Source organism: Taeniopygia guttata, chromosome 2, assembly GCF_048771995.1.
Source record: "Taeniopygia guttata chromosome 2, bTaeGut7.mat, whole genome shotgun sequence".
Lineage (NCBI taxonomy): Eukaryota > Metazoa > Chordata > Aves > Passeriformes > Estrildidae > Taeniopygia > Taeniopygia guttata.
This window is the reverse complement of record NC_133026.1, coordinates 8,814,535-8,832,295: the sequence shown is the minus strand read 5'-3', so window position 1 is coordinate 8,832,295 and position 17,761 is coordinate 8,814,535. Positions and strand designations below refer to the sequence as shown.

Genomic DNA, 17,761 nt, shown 5'->3' with positions numbered 1-17,761 from the left:
GGACCAGCTGGACAGCACTAGCCTAATTCTAGTCAAAATTAGAACTAGGCTTCAACTAAAAGCCTAATTCTTTGTCAAATTCATCTTGGAATCTAAGGATGCTTTCATCACTTTCAGCATGTGAAGAAGAAAAGGAGATTGAAGACAAATGGGAATAGGCAAAGAAAAAAAAAAACCCAGACAAGTAATAATAGCAGACAGAATCAAGTGCTGTGCAGAAAACAGCTGTAAAATAGGACAGCTTTTCCCAAGAAGCAGATCAAAGACTGTGCTCCCTCCTCCTTCCACTGTGTTTTTAATGGTTTTCTGTTCCTACAGCCTCAGTGAACACCTAAAGTCTCCCTCCTTGAGCAATGAGCTTCAAGGGGAGAGAGCATGGGAAGATTTCTGGCCTGGTATGATTGTGTCTCCAAATACCATGTCTGTGTCTTCACAAGTATCAAAAGAACAAGGGTGGAACTGTGGCCATTCTGAAGCTGCAGGACCTTCTGCATCCGTTCAGAACTAGAAGAAATACATCCGTTAAAGATTACTTGTTCTAACTCTAAACTTTCATAAATACTTTAACATCTGCTTTCCACAAAAAAAAAAACAACAAAAAACCAACCAAACAAAAAATGGGCCAGAGACTGGGGAATTAATATAATTGGAATTATAATTGTCATTGACAACATGTATAATGTATCAGTAGTTGTAAATAAGCAAGAAAACGGTGATCCTTATTTTTGAAACTTCTTTAGACTAATGATACATACTTGGATTTAAATAAAAGTTTGATTTGCTAAACCACAATCTATAATTTATAGCGTGTCCTAGATTAATAGTCTTCCGTGTGTATTTAGACAACTGATCTACTTGCAAACTCAGAAAAAAAGAAGATTGTCCCCCTCTCCCTGTCCCCCAGGACACCCAGCGGCTCTGTGTCCCTGCCAGTCCCACACGGGCACAAAGAGCTGGCCCGTCTCCGACAGGATGAGCGGACACTTCTGAAGGAAGAAGGCATTAGGAGGAAATTCTTCACGGAAAAGAGCGATTAGACATAGGGAGCTGGGGGAGTCACCGCTGCCGGGAGTGATTAAGGCAAGACGACGTGGTACTCAGTGCCAGGGTGTAGCTGACGCGGCGGTGCCGGGTGACAGGCCGGGCTCCGCGATCCCGGGGCTCTCCCGCCTGAACAATTCCATCATTCCCGGACCCCGCCCTGCCGGCAGGGCCAGGCCAGCCCCGCCTCGCCCCTCACCGCCCCATTGGGCGTGACTACCAAACATTTCACTTACCCAAAGCCGCGCCCACCGCTCTGACCCCGCCCCTTCCCCGCCGCTGCCGGGGTCGCTGCGCGGTGACGCAGCAGGAGGAGCTGAGGCGGCGCTTCCCGCCCTTCCTCCTCCTCCTCCTCCTCCTCCGCCGGACAGGGACAGAGCAGCGGAGCCGGCGCTCCTCAGCCGCTGCCGGGGCCCGGGGGAGCAGCCGGGCTGCCTCCGGCCATGGTGGCCCGCTCGTCGCCGGCGGGGCAGGAGCAGGCGCGGCGGCGGCGGCCGCCATTGCTGGCGGGGGCCGCGGTACTATGAAGGATGGAAGCGGACGAGGTGACGATCCGGGAGCAGAACTTCCACAGCCAAGTGCGGGAGTACACGGTAGGTGCCGCCGTGCCCCGCGGACCCTCCCGGACCTGTCACCGCGCTCTGCCCCAGCCCTGTCCCCGGGCACGGGCGGGTTGTCCCGCTCCCTCCCGCTGTCCTTGCCTGCCCCTCGCCGGAGGGACTCGGGGGCCTGCCTGTGGGCAGAGAGGTGCGTGCACCTTCTCTGAGGTGCCATGAGAGCTGGAGGATCCCAGCGCTGACCCACTGGAGGGTTTTCCGCTCCTTGTGCCTGCAGCGGAAGATGGAGATGCTGTGTATGCACTTAGGGCAGCAGTGCGCTCCACAGGAGTGCTCTCGGACAGGTACCAATGCGACACCCTCGTGAGCAGTGCTCAGCTTCGGTAAGGGATGACTGCGAGCGGACATCGTTTGTGTGTACAAGTATCTGAAGGTGAGGTGCCAAGAGGATGGACCAGGCTCTTCTCGGTGGTGCCAACCACGAGGAGATGAGGCAGTGGGCAGAAACTGATATACAGTAAGCTCCACCTGAACATGAGAATAACTTCTTTACTGTGCAGGTGACCGTGCACTGGAATAGCCTGCCCAGAGGAGCTGTGGAGTCTCCCTTCCTGGAGGAACCCAATCCAGTGCCGTGTGCTTTGGAATGACCCTGTTTGATCAGGGAGGTTGGACCTCCTGTGGTCCCTTCCAACTGTGACGCATTCTGGGATTCTGTGAACACCTCAGTCCTCAGGTGCAGCCTTGCTCCTGTCAGGTGTTTCAGGGTGTTGCTTGTCATACTGGGATTCTCCTGCCTTGCTGGGCTGTTTGCAGTGCTGTGTGTAACTCTTGGTGTTTTCCCTGACCCTTCATGCCCCGTGCTCTCCCAGTGGAGCACACGGCAGTGCCTGTGCTGTCCCATCTCCCCCAGCTCTCTGCAGGCACGTACAGCGCTACACCCTGTGTGCAGACAGAGCAGTTGCAGTTTCCTTTCTGACAGCCTCGTAATTGTTCTCTGGACTATTCAAATCTGATAGAGGTGTTTTAATGGGGCTCATGTCTCTCCTACTTCAATTCCAGGAAGGAAATACAGGCTGCACAGGGAAGAAAGACATGCAGTGTGGTGTCCTGTGAACGTGCTGTCCTGGCTCAGCAAGGGAATCACACTTTCCTTGCCATCCCTGTTGTCTGGGGAAAAAAACTGATTTCTTGAATTAAAATAAGATTTCACAATTTAGCTTTAAGTGTTTTTCAGCCTTGTTGAGAGACTCTAAAATACCGTGGTTAACTGATTTATGTAGCACTATGGCTAGGTCATTTGATAGCAGACTTGCTTGGAATGTGCCAATTATTCTTCTATAGTATATGAATTAATGTTAAGACTTTTCTTGTGAAATATTCTATTTCTGGGACCTTTTTTTCTGAAGAGTTCAAACAAGCCTGTATGAGGAGAACAGCTACTTTATGGGGTTTTTTGGAATTTCTCTTCTTTGGGCATGGATGTAGTGTATGTCCTGGAAGTCATGACTAGTGGAGGGGCACTAAAAGTAAAATACTTCTTTGTAAAGAAGGCTCTAAGTTTTGTCTTAATCACCTTTGTGGTATGAAAACATGAAGGTATGTTCAAATCTTCTTTCTTTTCCCTCATGTCTGTTTTTCCATTTGTATTCCATTGTGTGCTAATTATCTCCTACTTACTTTCACCAGAGTCTTGTTCTGATAAATTGGATGCTACATATTGTGGTTTCATTCAGTAGGTAACAGATTTTTCAGTCTGAAGGAATTTCTGTGTGCCGTTCTGGGTACTATTACAAATACTGAACTCTATTAAATTCTTCAAGAACTAGTTCATCTGTACTGCATGTACTCCTTCAAAGTTAGAGGGACGTTTTCAGCCCCTCCAGAGCAATTGGTAATCTTCCTACTGGTGTAGTCATGTGAGAAATCACACAGGACATCAGTAACTCGTATTTTAGAGGTGCAGTGTTGTTTTGTTTGGACAGTGGCCTCAGAATATTCTTGCTCTAGAAACTTCACTTTGATCTTAATACTGATCATAGGCCAGCTTTATTATTGTTTAATCAATAGGAATAATAATAACAATGTTGCTTTCTAAATCATATGTTGGTACAGTTGTGATCTTGTCTTTCATTTATGTTGGAACACCAAAAGGTTTTATGAGTGCATAAAGTGCTGCCACCCCCATGTGAGTGTGCAGCCTCCTGTGGCTCCCACACGGCTGCAGGAGAATATTGCAGATGTGAGTGCATTTGTGGTTAGTCTGAGCATGCTGGAGCACACAGAGTTATGTTGCTTACACGTGCAATTATGTTAACATCCTCTCCTTACCAGTCCCTTGCTGCTCATTAAGTTATATGGTGAATAGAAATTTTTAAAATATGCAAATAGACAGTTGTTGTGTGGGTAGTGGGTGTAATCACCAGCCCCTCAGCTGGAGCAGGGAACATATTGCACTCTGACACATACATTAAACCTTGATTCCAGCTGCAGGTGGGCTGGGGGCAGCAGAGCAGTTTAAAAGAAGCATTTGACATTACAAGATGTAATGGCTTTAAATTGGGATAGGGTAGGTTTAGATTCAATATTAGGAAGAAATTCTCTAATGTGAGGGCAGTGAGACCCTGGCACAGGTTGCCCAGAGAACCTGTGTGTGCCCCATTCCCTGACATTCCCCAGTTTGAATGGGGCTTTGAGGCACCTGCTCTAGCGGGAGGTGTCCCTGCCCATGGCTGGGGGTTGCAAAAACCTTATTTAAGGTTCTTTCTGACCCAAACCATTCCATTCCAGTTTTTTTTTTTTGTGGAATATTACAGCAGAGGAGACTCTCTATGCCTATTAGGAGCAAGAGAAATGTATGTTGTCTGTTAGAAGTATCTTTGAAGAGCTACTTCTGTGGCACAGTCTTTACTGGAAGCTAAAATGATACATTCATAAGAGAAATCAAAGTAAGCTGATGTAGTTGAAAAGAAAATCCTTTTCACTTTTCTCTTAAAAATTTTCTTTGAATACTTAAAGAATTTCTATATTGTCCTTTCTGATGGAGTCCTAAGGGCACACTGAGTTTAGCTTCAGCGTAATGCTTTATTTCTGTTTCATGTATTCTCTGAACTGGCAAGCTACAAAGTTTTCCATAAAGTTGTGTAACATAAAAAAATTTCAAAGCTTGTTATCCTTCTGCTGGTGGTGCCTGTCTCTTTCTGCAGGTGCCAACTTCTGCTAATTCCACCTTCAACAACCAAATATTTCTGACACATGTTTATAGACTGAGCAAGGGTAGTAAAAGATTATTTTTAAAAAATACATCCTTCATCTCCTTTTGAGGTGACTCAGTGGTTTAATGCTTAATTTAACTCAGGCCTGTTTGCTCTTGACCTCCTTTGGCGTGTCTATATGGCACTTGTTTTTCAGGAGGGTGCCTTTTTGCAGCAAAATCATCTGCCTTGGATTTTGTTGCTTCATGAGGATGATCTGTGCTACTAGAAGGTGGTTAACTCCCTAGTGAGGCATGGCTCTAAATTTGGAATGGCTCTTCAAACATGAATCTACTCTATAGAGGATCTGATGTTTTGAACACTTGTTAAAAACATGAAGACTTAGACTTGTCTGAGTCTGAACTTTAACATTCAGATGCAATTAAGTGAATGTGGAGACTGTGAACTGGTGACCCAGTGTAAGAGATGTGGCACAGCCAGGAGCTTTCTTGGAGTCAGTGAGATCCGTGACTTCAAAGCAGAGTCATCCTCAGTTTTGGTTAAAGGAGGCATTTTTCTGAAAAGCAACTTTAGCTGACTGCAAAGTACAGAAAATGGTTTTTTTCCTGCTCTTGGTCAGTATTTGTATGAAAGAGTTGTAAAGGCAGGACAATATTCGGTTAGTTTACCCCTCTTGGTCCTTTAGATTAATTTATGATTTGCTGAGATCTTGCACATCCATGGAAAATATTTGAACTTTGGAAACTTCTTTTCCCTTGGGTCCTGTTATTATGCCTGTTTATAAAGTGTTCCATGTTCTGCTGGTATTGTTGTGAACTGTTTATTTCAAATGTAAATGGAGCAAGTGCAGCAGTTGAGCCTCTCTGTGGTCCCCTGGGTTTACTTTTTAGAATATTAACTTCCTTTTTTTTTTCCAGTTTAAGTCTTCTATTCTGCAATATTAGTTTGTATTTTTAAAAATACAAGATAAATTTTTTGTTATTTTTCCACTTAAAAAGTACAGGATTTTGAGTATGTAAAAATATACATGTACACCTGATTATGAGGGTTCCTTGGCAAATTAAATACACTGTGCTTGCATTTGTAATGTGAGGAAAACTGTGGAAGAACACAACAAAACTACTAGGTTCTGTTATTAGCACCATAGAACTATTAGTTAGGAAGCTTAAGAATAAACATAGTATATTTGGAAAAAAAGTTTATTATATTGAATATGTAATGAAAAAAATCAGTCCTGGAAGAATAAGTTCAAATACAAAAGTGCTGTTTCAAGTGTTCCATGTGAGTTCAGGCAGATATTGAAATTGGTATAATATGGAGTTTTATGTTAAATGTGATATACTTCCATTTGAAGGACTAAATGTTTTCAGAGGTGCAGGCTTCAGATGCTAAATAATCTGAGAAATTTAGTTTCTTTATTTCTTCTATTAATTCAGTGTGGCTACTGCTGGAATTTGTCCTCTGTAAGGATGTGAAATGAGGGAGCTGGTGTGAGCACTTGATGTCTGTTGGTAGAGGACTCTGTCCGTGACCAGTTGTGCATCCTTAAAAATCTAAAGTTTTCTCAGACCCTTCTTTCTGCCAGCAGTGATGATATTCTGATTAAAGTGTGGGTGATTTGTAAGAACAAACTTACTGAAATAATTTTGTTTGAATGCTTATGCAAGTTTATTTTATATTAAAGAAATTATGCCTTTCAATTTTTTTACCTGTACAGTGAAAACTTGACGACTACTTAATATCTTGAGTGGCTTCTTGTATTTCAGAAAATAACTTTGCCTAGATTTCTCAGTATTGCTTCTTTTTTCTTTTTTCCCTTAAGTAGTTTGGGGAAGATTTGTGACAGAATAAAGAAGTATTTGTAGCAATGATGTGAGACATAAAGCTGAAAGATTGGTGCACGTTGAGCATAATTAAATATATAAAATGTTGGCATAATTCTGTCATCTTAAAAGTATACTTTTATTTGTAAACACGGGTGGTGTGCTGAACTTTAAGAAGTGATGAATCATCATCTGGCTGTTGGTGCTGGGGATCAGCACTGTGGATCCATCTGGAATCAATAGGCATCTCAAAATACTTGGCATGCACAAGTGCAGAGAGATACTTATTCCCAAAACAGAAACTGCTTTTGGAGAGTTCCACTATTTCTGTTTATGTGTATAATAAGCATGAAAGGATGAAGTGTAAAATTTTGCAAATAGTTACAGTTCAAAACAATTCCTTTTGAGTTGCTGGTGTGTTTCTTTGGAGGAGCAGTTGACCAAAAGGGCAGCACACTTCATGGAGGCTACAGGCTTCTGTTTAAGAAACTTTTGTATTAAGGTGCAATTAGACTTGAGAAAATCCAATGAAAAGAGGAAGAACTGGCAGCAAACAAAAGCAGCTTTTCATAAAGTAACTTAAATTAAGCATATCCATCTTGGGTTTTGTTTGAGTGGCTGGGCATGGAGTGGAGGGACTGGGTAAGATGGGAGGGTTGTAATAACAGCTCAGTCTTTGCTGTGAGGAGGTTGCTGAGTGTTCTTGAGTTTCTTTTTCATAGTTTGTTTCTTACAAAACACCTGGAAATAGATGTTTTCAGAGAGGTTAAAGAGAGTTGAGATGAATGACTATGTGACCAGAGTAGCAGAGGGGATGGTGGTAAAGTCAGAGTGGAGAGAGAATCTGAAGCATGTTGCCAGTGACATTACAGAACTGAGCTCTGAATTTATCATAGACATAGATGGAATTGTGGGTTGAGGAACACTAAAGAAAACATCCCATTCAGTATAAGTTTATTGGTTGTATTTGAAGATTATTCAAGTGTTTTTGTTTTCTTCTAAACTGAAGTGCTTTCTCCTTTCCTTTCAGACTTTCCTATTTAATTTATCCTCATTTATGAGGGCAGTGATAACTTTTGTTGAGAAAGTCTTAATTTCTGCATCACTCTCTACTCCCATGTTCTCCCTCTTACCTTGAAAATCACTGACTCTTTCATGTGTGCTGTCAAATGACTCGGGGCCCTGCCTATTTAGGAACAACCATGCTCAAGAATTTATTCTAACACAGGAAGAGGAGAGACTTTGAAAGTCGTGACTGGAGTTTGTTTTTATGCCTCCAATGACAAACAGCCTTGTGTCACTCTGGAGGGTGAGCACAGAGCCGGTTAGAGGTGACCTGGAACAAGCTGCTGCTCTAACCCCTGATGAGGTGTGACAGGTGAGATTGCTTCATGCTTTCAGCTGCTTTGACCTGTGATCTTTGGGACCCAGCTGACTCTCAGAAAGATGGTTTCTAAACTCATGTTGCTGTTTTATCAGCTGGATATTGAATATTCATCTATAATAGTGTTGCTCTCCACACAGAGGTTTCTAGTTTTTTGATTAGCTGGATATGTTAAAAGTTGTTTCTAACTACCATCAATGTGATTTCAAGAGAGAGCCCTGAGCTTTGTAATGTTCTGTTATTTGAATGCTTGAATAATTTTTGAAAACTTTGATTAACTGGAAAATACAGAACTATGTTCAGTTTCTCTGTTTCCAAATCATGTGTGCTCATGCAGGTAGTATGTGTATTGTTGGCATTGAAGTTTGCACATGGCTGGGTTAATGTATAGAGGATAGAAGCAGTGTAGTGTGTGACATTTTTCCCCCTTTTACATTCTTGTGTAGTTTCCAGGATAGGCTTCACAACTGTCATCAAAACATGGTGCTTCAGTTCTCTTGTTGATTTTAAGTGCCTGCTTAGGCCTTGATTATCCAATTTTTTCCATTATCTCACTGTAATTTCTGTTTTTAATGTATTTATGGGAAAAATTGATGCTGATGAATTTTAGTTGAATTGACAATAGGAACATGTCTAAAATATTTGCTGAGTTTCAGACTGTGGTAACTTGTATCCAGTAGAGAGTCTGCATAATTGGTGAGAATTATGAAAACATACAGCTATTGCAGTTTAAGTATGTTTGTGTTTTGGGAGTGGGGGTGCCACTTAAAAATGCTCCAGGATACATGTGTGAGAAGACAAGGAAGAGTATTTTTGTGTGTTAGGATGAGAAAGTTTATTAGCTCTGTCTTCTAAGAACTTCTGCATCTTGCCCTCAAAATTAGTATTATCAAAGAAGCTGTCTTAAATAAATTGTTTACCAAGTCTGTATTAATGAGGCTTTTGGGGTTACTTTTTCAGAAATAAATTTTTAATGGTATGACTCTGGAGTTTTAATAGAACCAATTATTACAGCCTGACTTTCCAGTGTCCCTCATTCAGGGACAGAATATTAGAATGATCTAGGTTGGTGCTATTGTGTTAATTCTAGAGAGTGGTTTAAAATCTTGTACCTATGCTGGAAAACATTTGTGACTGAAGGGCTGTAGAAGCTGGTTTTTATCTTCAGCTGAATTTCTAGTACACAGAAATATATTTATAATATGTTTATATTTATTTATATTTGTAATATATTTATCTATATTTATAAAATGTATTTTTGACTATTTCTTACTTTCTGTTGGATCCTGGGTGTTTATTCTAGATGAGCAAGTCTAAGCACCTGTCTCTGAACCATTTATAATTTCTTCATGACTTGGGAATCAAAAAAAGTGGGTCAACCTCTTGCAAATTTAAGCCAGGGAGGAGTCCTGAGAAGAGACCATATGTGGAGGGGAATCATAGGTATGGAGGGCAGTGTTAATGAGCAAAATCAATCTATAGTCATAGACAGTCATAGAACATATTTGATATTTTCTCATAAGATTAAATTTAGTGTCATGCCAAGTAGATAAGGCTGGCTGGTTTAGAGTGAACTTAATCTAACCACAGCAGAGTTAATGTCGCATTTGAGAAAAATGAGATTTCCAGAGCAGATGATTCAATGAATGCCAAGGTCAAACTGAGACCATTGATAAAATTTTCAGTTTTCTTTAGTGTGCTTTGTTGGTTTGTCACTTATTCTTGACACATCCAGAACAGGTGGAACGCCTTGTTTGCTTTTTAGGTATCAGTGGGATAATTGAATTATTAGAAATAGATCAAGCAGAGCTGCTTGTCTCCACCTGTATTTTCTTGCTGTTTATTCCTGCCATCTTTTCTATGAGTAAATAAAAGCAGTTGCCAAGTGGGACAGTAGGAGGAAGCTTTTTATTTGCCTTGTAATGCACATTAAAATACTTCAGCAGCATTAGAGCAGTAAGAGATGGGTGTATAATAGTGTGTTTGTTGTTCTCTATTACAGAAATTAAAACCCAGAAGGGCAACGCTATTATTTTCTGTAGATAGTAATCACAGGCAAAATACTGTTTCATTTTCAACACTTAAACATGTAAATAGACGTATTCTACATGATAATATTACCCAGAGTGATCTCTGCTTTCTCTTTTCTCTGTGCTGTTTTTTTCTGTTTAGGGAAAAGGACACATTCTGTAAAGTAACAGCTAGAAGTGGAGATGTTCTTGTTACCTCTGTAGCCTTGTTTTGTGTGTCATTTGCATTGAGATGCTTCTGGATGTAACAGCAGTAACTTTATTTTAATACTAACACAGCCACTTCATTTTAAAGTTATTTCTTTTTTTCCTTACATTTTGGAGCTACTTTTTGGAACTTTTTGATCTTTCATTTCTTATGTGGTATAGTAAAATGTTGTTTGCTGCTTGTCTTTTGCTCCTCCAGATATTCCCTGTTCTACATGCTGTATGCAATCAAGTTGGAGGAAACAATCACTTACTTGCTTTGATGCTTATCAAGTGGAAATGAACCCATGTTGAATTTGTTTTGTGCTCTGAAGCATGTTAGGTTAAAGAGTATTGCTGAGGTGTGGGACTTCTCCCTGTGAAGGATTTCTGTGGTGGTTCCTTCCTGCTGAAAGTTGTTGTTTTGCAAGATGTCAGGCTCTTTCACAGTGGGAGGACATCCCTGACACAGTCCTACAGGAACCTAGACTTAATAAACACGTTCATAAATGACCTGGAGAAGGGTATAAATTATGAAGTGACTAAGTTTGTAATGGTGTTTTTTTAGTCAGGAAAGTAGAAGGTGAGGCTGAATGGATTCCAGGCTCCTGCTTTTGGAGGGTCAGCTGTGGTATCGGACTACTTGGGGCTTAAAAAGCTCCAGGAATGGAGATTGTGCAGCCTTGCTGGGCAACTGGTTCCACTGCTTGGCTCTCCTCATGGAGGGGATTTCTTAACTCCAGTCTCATCCTCGCACTGACACCACGGTCAAGAGCTCAGCTCTGTCTTTTTAATGACCTCCTCACAGGTACTGCAAGCTGCTGTCAGGTCCTCCTGAAGCCTTGTTGTCCTCAGGCTGAGCATGCTGAGGTCCTTCAGCCTGTCTGCACCAGGCCAGTGTTCCAGCCTCCTGACCATTGGTGATCATCCTTTCTGTAATTGCCAGCTCCTGTACTGCTGGATCAAAACTACACACAGCAGCTACATGTGACAGGGTGAGTGCTGCTTGGAGAGAGAGAATTGCTTCCCATGATTATTGGCTTTGCTTCAGGTAATACAGCCAGGGATGCTCTTTAAGACAAGCAGCAAACAACATTTTACTATACCACATAAGAAATGAAAGATGAAGTGGCTGTGTCAATATTAAAATAGACATATTTTAATATAGTCAGTGTGCTACCAGGGCACACTGACTGAGAGGTAATGAACAATTACTGGAAAAGGCACCTATATGCTTTTTTTCTAGTGTAAAATACAGCTCCCTCACAACAGTTGGGCATAATTCCATGCTATATAAATAGAATCCTGTCCATAGAAATGCAGCTTTTAATGCACACACACACAGACTGCAGTTGTAAAAGATGGTTGAATCTTGTTTGTAAGAGGGGGAGAAAAGAGAATCTTAGACATTTTGAGCATAGTCTTTCTTATCATGAAAGTGTAGCTTTTGCACTTGCAGCAGCAGATGATTCTTTCCCAATCTGAGGCATGAATTTCAGTGCCAGAGTTTTAAAGATTACCCACATGGACAAATGAGTGTCAGCTGATGTTCAGTAATTGTCAGGGGGCTAACTACAATGTGATTTGACCTGGTTCAGACTGTTGTGCTTGTGTAACCTTCAGTGCTGGCCCCTTTGGGGCACATAGTATGTAGGTGATCTCCAGCTCCATTCTCACAGGAGCTGGGAGACGTGTAGTACAGATCCAAAAGTATGATGTGGATCATACTTGGATGACTTTGGATGAGAGATGCAAGGGTATGATACTGTGGAGGAGTTGGTTACAAGAGACATAAGAATGTAGTGCAGTGTGTCTCCAGAAGCAGCCTCTCCTGGCGTGTCTGGTGTGTAATCAAAGCAGGAGCAGAAGGCATTTCCTTTCCTGAATAAAGATTAAGGGCTTCAGGGGAAGACAGGTTTCTTTTTGCTTGTCCTACCAGAAGTTGTATTTAGTATGTGGGAAGAGATGTAAAGAAATTATATGCTTGAATTTTGAAGATTTCTTAACACGCCGTCTGTTAAAAAGGAGCCCCAGGATGTGGCACAGAATCCATGTCTCTTGTTTTCAATTACTGAGTGGTGTGGAGAGGACATGCACACAAAGACATTACAAATTATTAAAAATTGCCAAAATAGAGCTGTTTGGCTATAACCATAGACAAGTCTTGGGCTCCTCACAATTTCCTTTATATTTTGATCTACCTGGTCAAACATGGACAGTGTATTTCCCCTGTAAGGTCAGAATGTACCCTAGTTGTGTTTAAAGTAGCTTTCCAGTCTAATTATGGCAACAGATCAACAACTACTTTCTTCCTCAAATTTAGAATGAATTTAAGGAAATAAACTCTAAGATTGAAAGGTATTGTATTTCTTGTGAAGTGGGGGATGTCAGAAATCCTTATTCTTCACAGTTTGGTAGATTATCTGCGCAGTGTCTTGACTGTCTCCCCAAGTGAAACCTGGAAAAACTTCATTTGAGCTCCAGTGAAAAACTCCTTGCAGAGAAATTTGGGTTCTGAGGCATACAGCTTGTCCTTGATTTGCTGTATTTGCAGCATCCTTTTGTCGGCTGTTATTGTAGAGATGGGTGATGGCATTAATCACTGCTTTTTGGTTGGAAACAACTTGCAATATAATTTGGATTTAACATTGTATTCCAGCGTTGCCTCCAATACTGACACACACACTAGTTTCTGATGGAAAGATGGAATTAACAAAAAATTCTAAATTTTTGTTTTTACTGAAGGTAGCAATGTAGTTTTGTGTATGGTGTTCTTTTGTGAGTAGTGCTTTATTTCAGTATGACTACCTGTGCTTTTTAGTAAGTGATTAGAAATGGAATTGCTAGGTGATTGTCTGTAGTGTGACATTAAGGTGTGGTTAAAAAAAAAAGACACGGTGACAAACTTGAACCCTAAAACCAAGTTTCTACTGAAAATTAAGAGCTGCTCTGCTGTAAGCAATTGGGGAGGACAGTGCTGAGGGATCCAGTGACAGGAGGTTAATGCTGAGTTACCAGCATGGTTCTCAGGTTGATGCCTTAAGCAGCTGGAACAGAGGCTAGACAGAGTTAAGGGGAATAAAGAGAATATTTACTGAAGAGCCTTCAAAGGCCACACCCTCGCAGTACCAGAGCCAAGCTGTGGCTCTACCCAGATGGCTCCAAGATTGAAGCAAAAGAGGGCTTGGTCACAAGATCTCACATTTTTATAAGTTTTAGTCTGTTAGCATATTGGAGCTAATTGTTCAATTACAGCCCCAGGCCATGAAGTCCCATCCTTCTTGTTTTTCTCTCTTCAGTCCACGTTGTTTGTACTCTTGGGCCTGAGATCCAGATTGGCTGTCCTTGGGTCCCTGGCTAGAGAAGGAATTGTTGTGTCTACCTTCTCTGTGAAGAGAGCTTACTATCCCTAAATATGAAACCCAGACCCACACCTTACTATCCCCTAATATGAAACCCAAACCCACACACCAAAGCAGCACAAAATTGGAAAAAGAAAAAAAATAAAAAGCCAAAACCTGAGGTATCAAGGTGAGTGTGGAGAAGCATTTTGAGTGCAGCAAGAAGGACTTAGTGCTGTTACCTACTGCTGTAAAATCTTACCTGGAGTGCTGCATACAAGCCCAGCCACTCGTAATTGAGAAACATGAACTGAAATTGCAGCAAATACAAGCAAGGAGGGATGTTTGTTTTTTTTTTCCCTAATATAAAAATATCCTGAAACAAGCAGCAGTATGAGGAATAGGAGCCCAGGGTTGCAGTGCTGACAGGACAGTGGAGCCTATTCTTCAGCTATCATAGGCACCACATTCCTTTTCCCCAGCTTAACTTAGTTCTACTCTAAAAATAGTTGGGATGCTGATTTGAGCTGTTTCCTTTAGAAGGCTATTCAGATTGCATGGTTAGAAACAGTTCAGGATCAGAGGTTTCACTGAGTGTAAACTGAAACTGCAGTAATGTTTCTGAGTTTGCTGTTTAACTTGTTTTGGTCAGTAATGAAGGACTTTTAACCTGAGTTCTTTTTTAAGATCATAAAGCTTTCACTTAATAAAATTTATTTTCTTGCCAATAATTTCAAAATTTCCTGAATTTTCAGTAATAAACAGCTTTATCAAACATTTACAAAGTTCTCAAATCTGACAGAAGGGAGAGTTACACCAGGATGTAGAGTTACCCCTTATTGCTGGGTTGCAGAGTAGCTGTTATCTAAAACCAGAAATCCAGCATTTGACAGTGTGTGTTACTGGACAGCTTTCGTCTGCTCTGCCCTCAAAATACCTCAGTTATCTCAGTGGTACCTTGTAAGTACAGACCCAGATTTTCATTGTAACCTTGCTATCACTGATAGAATAAAGGTCAGCTGTTCTATTTGAAGGTGTAAACAAGACTGCAGCAATTTTTATTCCTGTTTTCAATAAAATTAAAAAATGAGCTTAACTATATTTTTCGTTTACACAGGTTACACCGTGTTATTTGCATCTGATAGATTTTTAAAGAATTCACTTACCCTGTATATGTGATACCTGGTTTTCAAAAGTGGATGCCTAAAATTAGATGTCTCTAGCTGTAGCCTTGGTCTAGTTTTCAGAGGAACTGGAAGCTTAGAGAAGGATTCTCTTTCAGCACTGGTAATGTGTTTTCCAATACTGACAGGACAAGCTGTGTCAGAGTACTCTGAAAAAACAAGGCTGTTCTCAGTTTGTTTTGTTCTTCCTGTTTCAAAAATATGCCAACTTTTTAAAAATTAAATGTTAATAACATTCTTTAGAATGACTTATTTAAAGGACTGAATTCTTTATCAAAACCTCTTTTTCTTTAAGGCATCCTTAAGAAAGTTGGAGTGGTAAGCTGTATTCAGATTAAAGATTGGTATTCAGAGATCTAGTTATGAAATGTCAGTTTCAGTGCCTGTATTTTGGGTGTTGCTGCTGTGTGTTTCCTGCACAGAGAATGAGCTGGGTTACCACTTTCAGACTTACAGCACTGTTGTACTTCTGGGAGGCACCTGGAAGTCACCCAAAGGCCATACTCAGACACTTGGTTATACTTGTTTTTTTCAAATCTAAAATGTCTGACAACACCAGAAAAATAACCTTTTCCGTTTATATTTATCGGTATTTCTTACAAAATCTGTCTGTCATGAATAATACATTATTCTCCACTGTGATTTGCTGTTTTGGATCCAGTATTGTTATTTAGATGCAGATTTATCAGGGCTATGATCACTACCTTCACATTCACTTTTCCCTTTCTCTTAGGGTAGCCTTTCTGCTCTTGACTTTTTTTATGACAGTGGGTCTTAAAGGCAACAATAAAAATGATAGCTTAAAGAAACAGGTCAGCTATTGTCCAGTGAAGTAAATTGCCAAAACACAGTGGCATGCTTGCTTCTTGTTGCATTTCTGACTGAGTCATGTTTTTAATAGGCACAGGCATCCAGGATTAAGGAAGCAGTGTTGAGCCACTGGTGCCTCATTCAGGTGCAAATAAAATGTGTGGGCTTTTTTTTTTTTATCCCACAAAAGCTGTTCAGTTCCTTTCCTAAAATATTTCCAGCATTTTTTAGGTATTTTGATCTTACTGTATTGTAATTGTAGTGCTAAATCTTATGAACAATTTGGTCCAAGACGCTGTGGGCTGAAGGTGCATCTGACCTAAATAAACCTTTACAAGAAGGGAAGCTGTGCCCTTGGCTTCTGACTGTGAAGGAAACATTGTGTTCGATGAGCTCATGCTTGGACATCCACTGTAGGCATGAGTCTTTCTGTGTGTGTTGTCACCTGGAATTTGTCTGATTCAAGACAGGATGCTAATAGTAAACATGTTTGTTTCTTTCCACATGTGCTGACAGCATAGCCCAAAATAGATCCTCAAGTGCCCCTTATATAAAATACAATTGCCTTTAGGGTATGTTTGAAAGGGATACAAAGCCTGATAACTTTTACAAATCAAGTAGATTCAAACTTCAAAAAAACAGCCTATCCCACTTCACTCTACTCACTCCTCTCTCAAACAAAAAATTACACTGTGAATAAGTATTTTCTCTTAATTTCAGAGTAAAACTTCCTGACCATATAATTGATGCATTACTTGTTACTCTAATCAAGCTGTTTTAATGGGTTTAACTTTCTGTTAATAAGATGTAAAGCATAACAGTAGTGAAATTTACATAAAATATGCTCATGTTGATCTGAAGTAAATTTAAATTGTTTAGACTAGATTTACTGCTTATTATAATCCAGGCATTTCTTCATGACCTAATAAACACAGTTTTGTTTTCCAGATCTGTTTTCTCCTGTTTGCTGTTCTCTACATCGTTTCCTACTTTATAATCACAAGATACAAAAGGAAAGCAGGTAAGCATAGAATTTTTAATATGTTAAAAAAAAATTGTTTTTCAAATAAATGGATTATTCTTTTTTTCTCCATCTCCACAAGGAAAGTGTAGAAACCAGAACTGTTTGTTAGGCTCCTGGTCTGTGGCAGCCTGGATTGACCTGTGTATGGCAGCCTAAATATTAATTGTTTTGAGATGGAAGAAAGGGGTTAATGTCAAAGTAGATGCTTTTGCCTCCCTTGCTTTGAGATCCTGTTGTTTTCCTTTCACATCAGTTTTTCCAGGATAAGTATCTTCAGCTGTGTTTTAGCAGCAAAATCAGATTCTGAGCTTTTGCTACTAAAGTGAAAGGTTGCCAGTGCTACAGAAGTAGCATTATTTCTTCAAAAAGTCCTGCTCTGATCAGGTACAGTTGTTATTTCAATTACCTTAACCTGTTTATGACTTCACCACTGAAGTTTAGAAAATACCTTGAGCTAATACTCTGGTTTTTTGCCCTTTGGAAACACTGTCTAGTTTCCATTCTAAAACTTGTCTGCAGGAAGCCGTGTCATTTTCTTCAATATTTTTCTAAAGATAACATAAAATTCAGTATAAAATCACAGAGTCTTTGACTTTTGACAGCTTATCTGGAACCTTGGTGCTTGATAATAGTCAAGCTTTAGAAACATTCTTGTGTATGGTGATCTTGGTGCTTTGAACTTTATTGGAAATGATAGAGCTGCTGTCATGGATGGATTCATGTTTTTAAAAGTAAACTTTTCGTGGAATTTAATTCCTTGAAAATAAGGTACATCTCTGTAAACACAGGAAGTAAGGTAGATACTACCTTCTGATCCTGATCTGTATTTTGGACTTTACAAAGCTGCTACCATTTGAGGATGGAGAAGAACAGGAAAGGGAAACTGGTTTGGCGAACACTGTTGGGTGCAAAGACACTTTTATTAGCATTTGTTGGCAGTTATCTTCTCAGCTGGGGAGAGGAACTGCTCTGCAGCTGCCCAGACTTTATGAAAGCTTTGTGAGCATGTACTTAGGCACACTTTGCAGCCTACTATGATCTTCCTGATGAGAAATGTTTGAAGAGTTACCACAGCTGCAACTCTTTCTGGACAAATTGTTTGCTGCTTTTCCAAGAAGCTTTTTAGCCAAAATGATTCATAAGAGACCTTTACTTAGTCTTTCAAA

General features: G+C 40.5%; 1 protein-coding gene across 3 annotated transcripts in view; it reads left to right on the top strand.

Moving 5' to 3' along the window:
- Positions 1-1,322: 1,322 nt before the first annotated feature.
- The window catches only part of LMBR1 (limb development membrane protein 1), a 69,088-nt gene continuing 52,649 nt past the window's right edge, over positions 1,323-17,761 (top strand). For 2 of the 3 annotated variants that reach the window (XM_072925314.1, XM_072925316.1), the window contains exons 1-2: positions 1,323-1,634; positions 16,520-16,592. In XM_072925314.1, coding sequence (XP_072781415.1) covers positions 1,572-1,634; positions 16,520-16,592 — 136 coding nt within the window. In that variant the 5' untranslated portion in view covers positions 1,323-1,571. The remainder of the gene's footprint in view (positions 1,635-16,519; positions 16,593-17,761) is intronic. The other variant, XM_030264270.4, reaches the window with a different exon arrangement.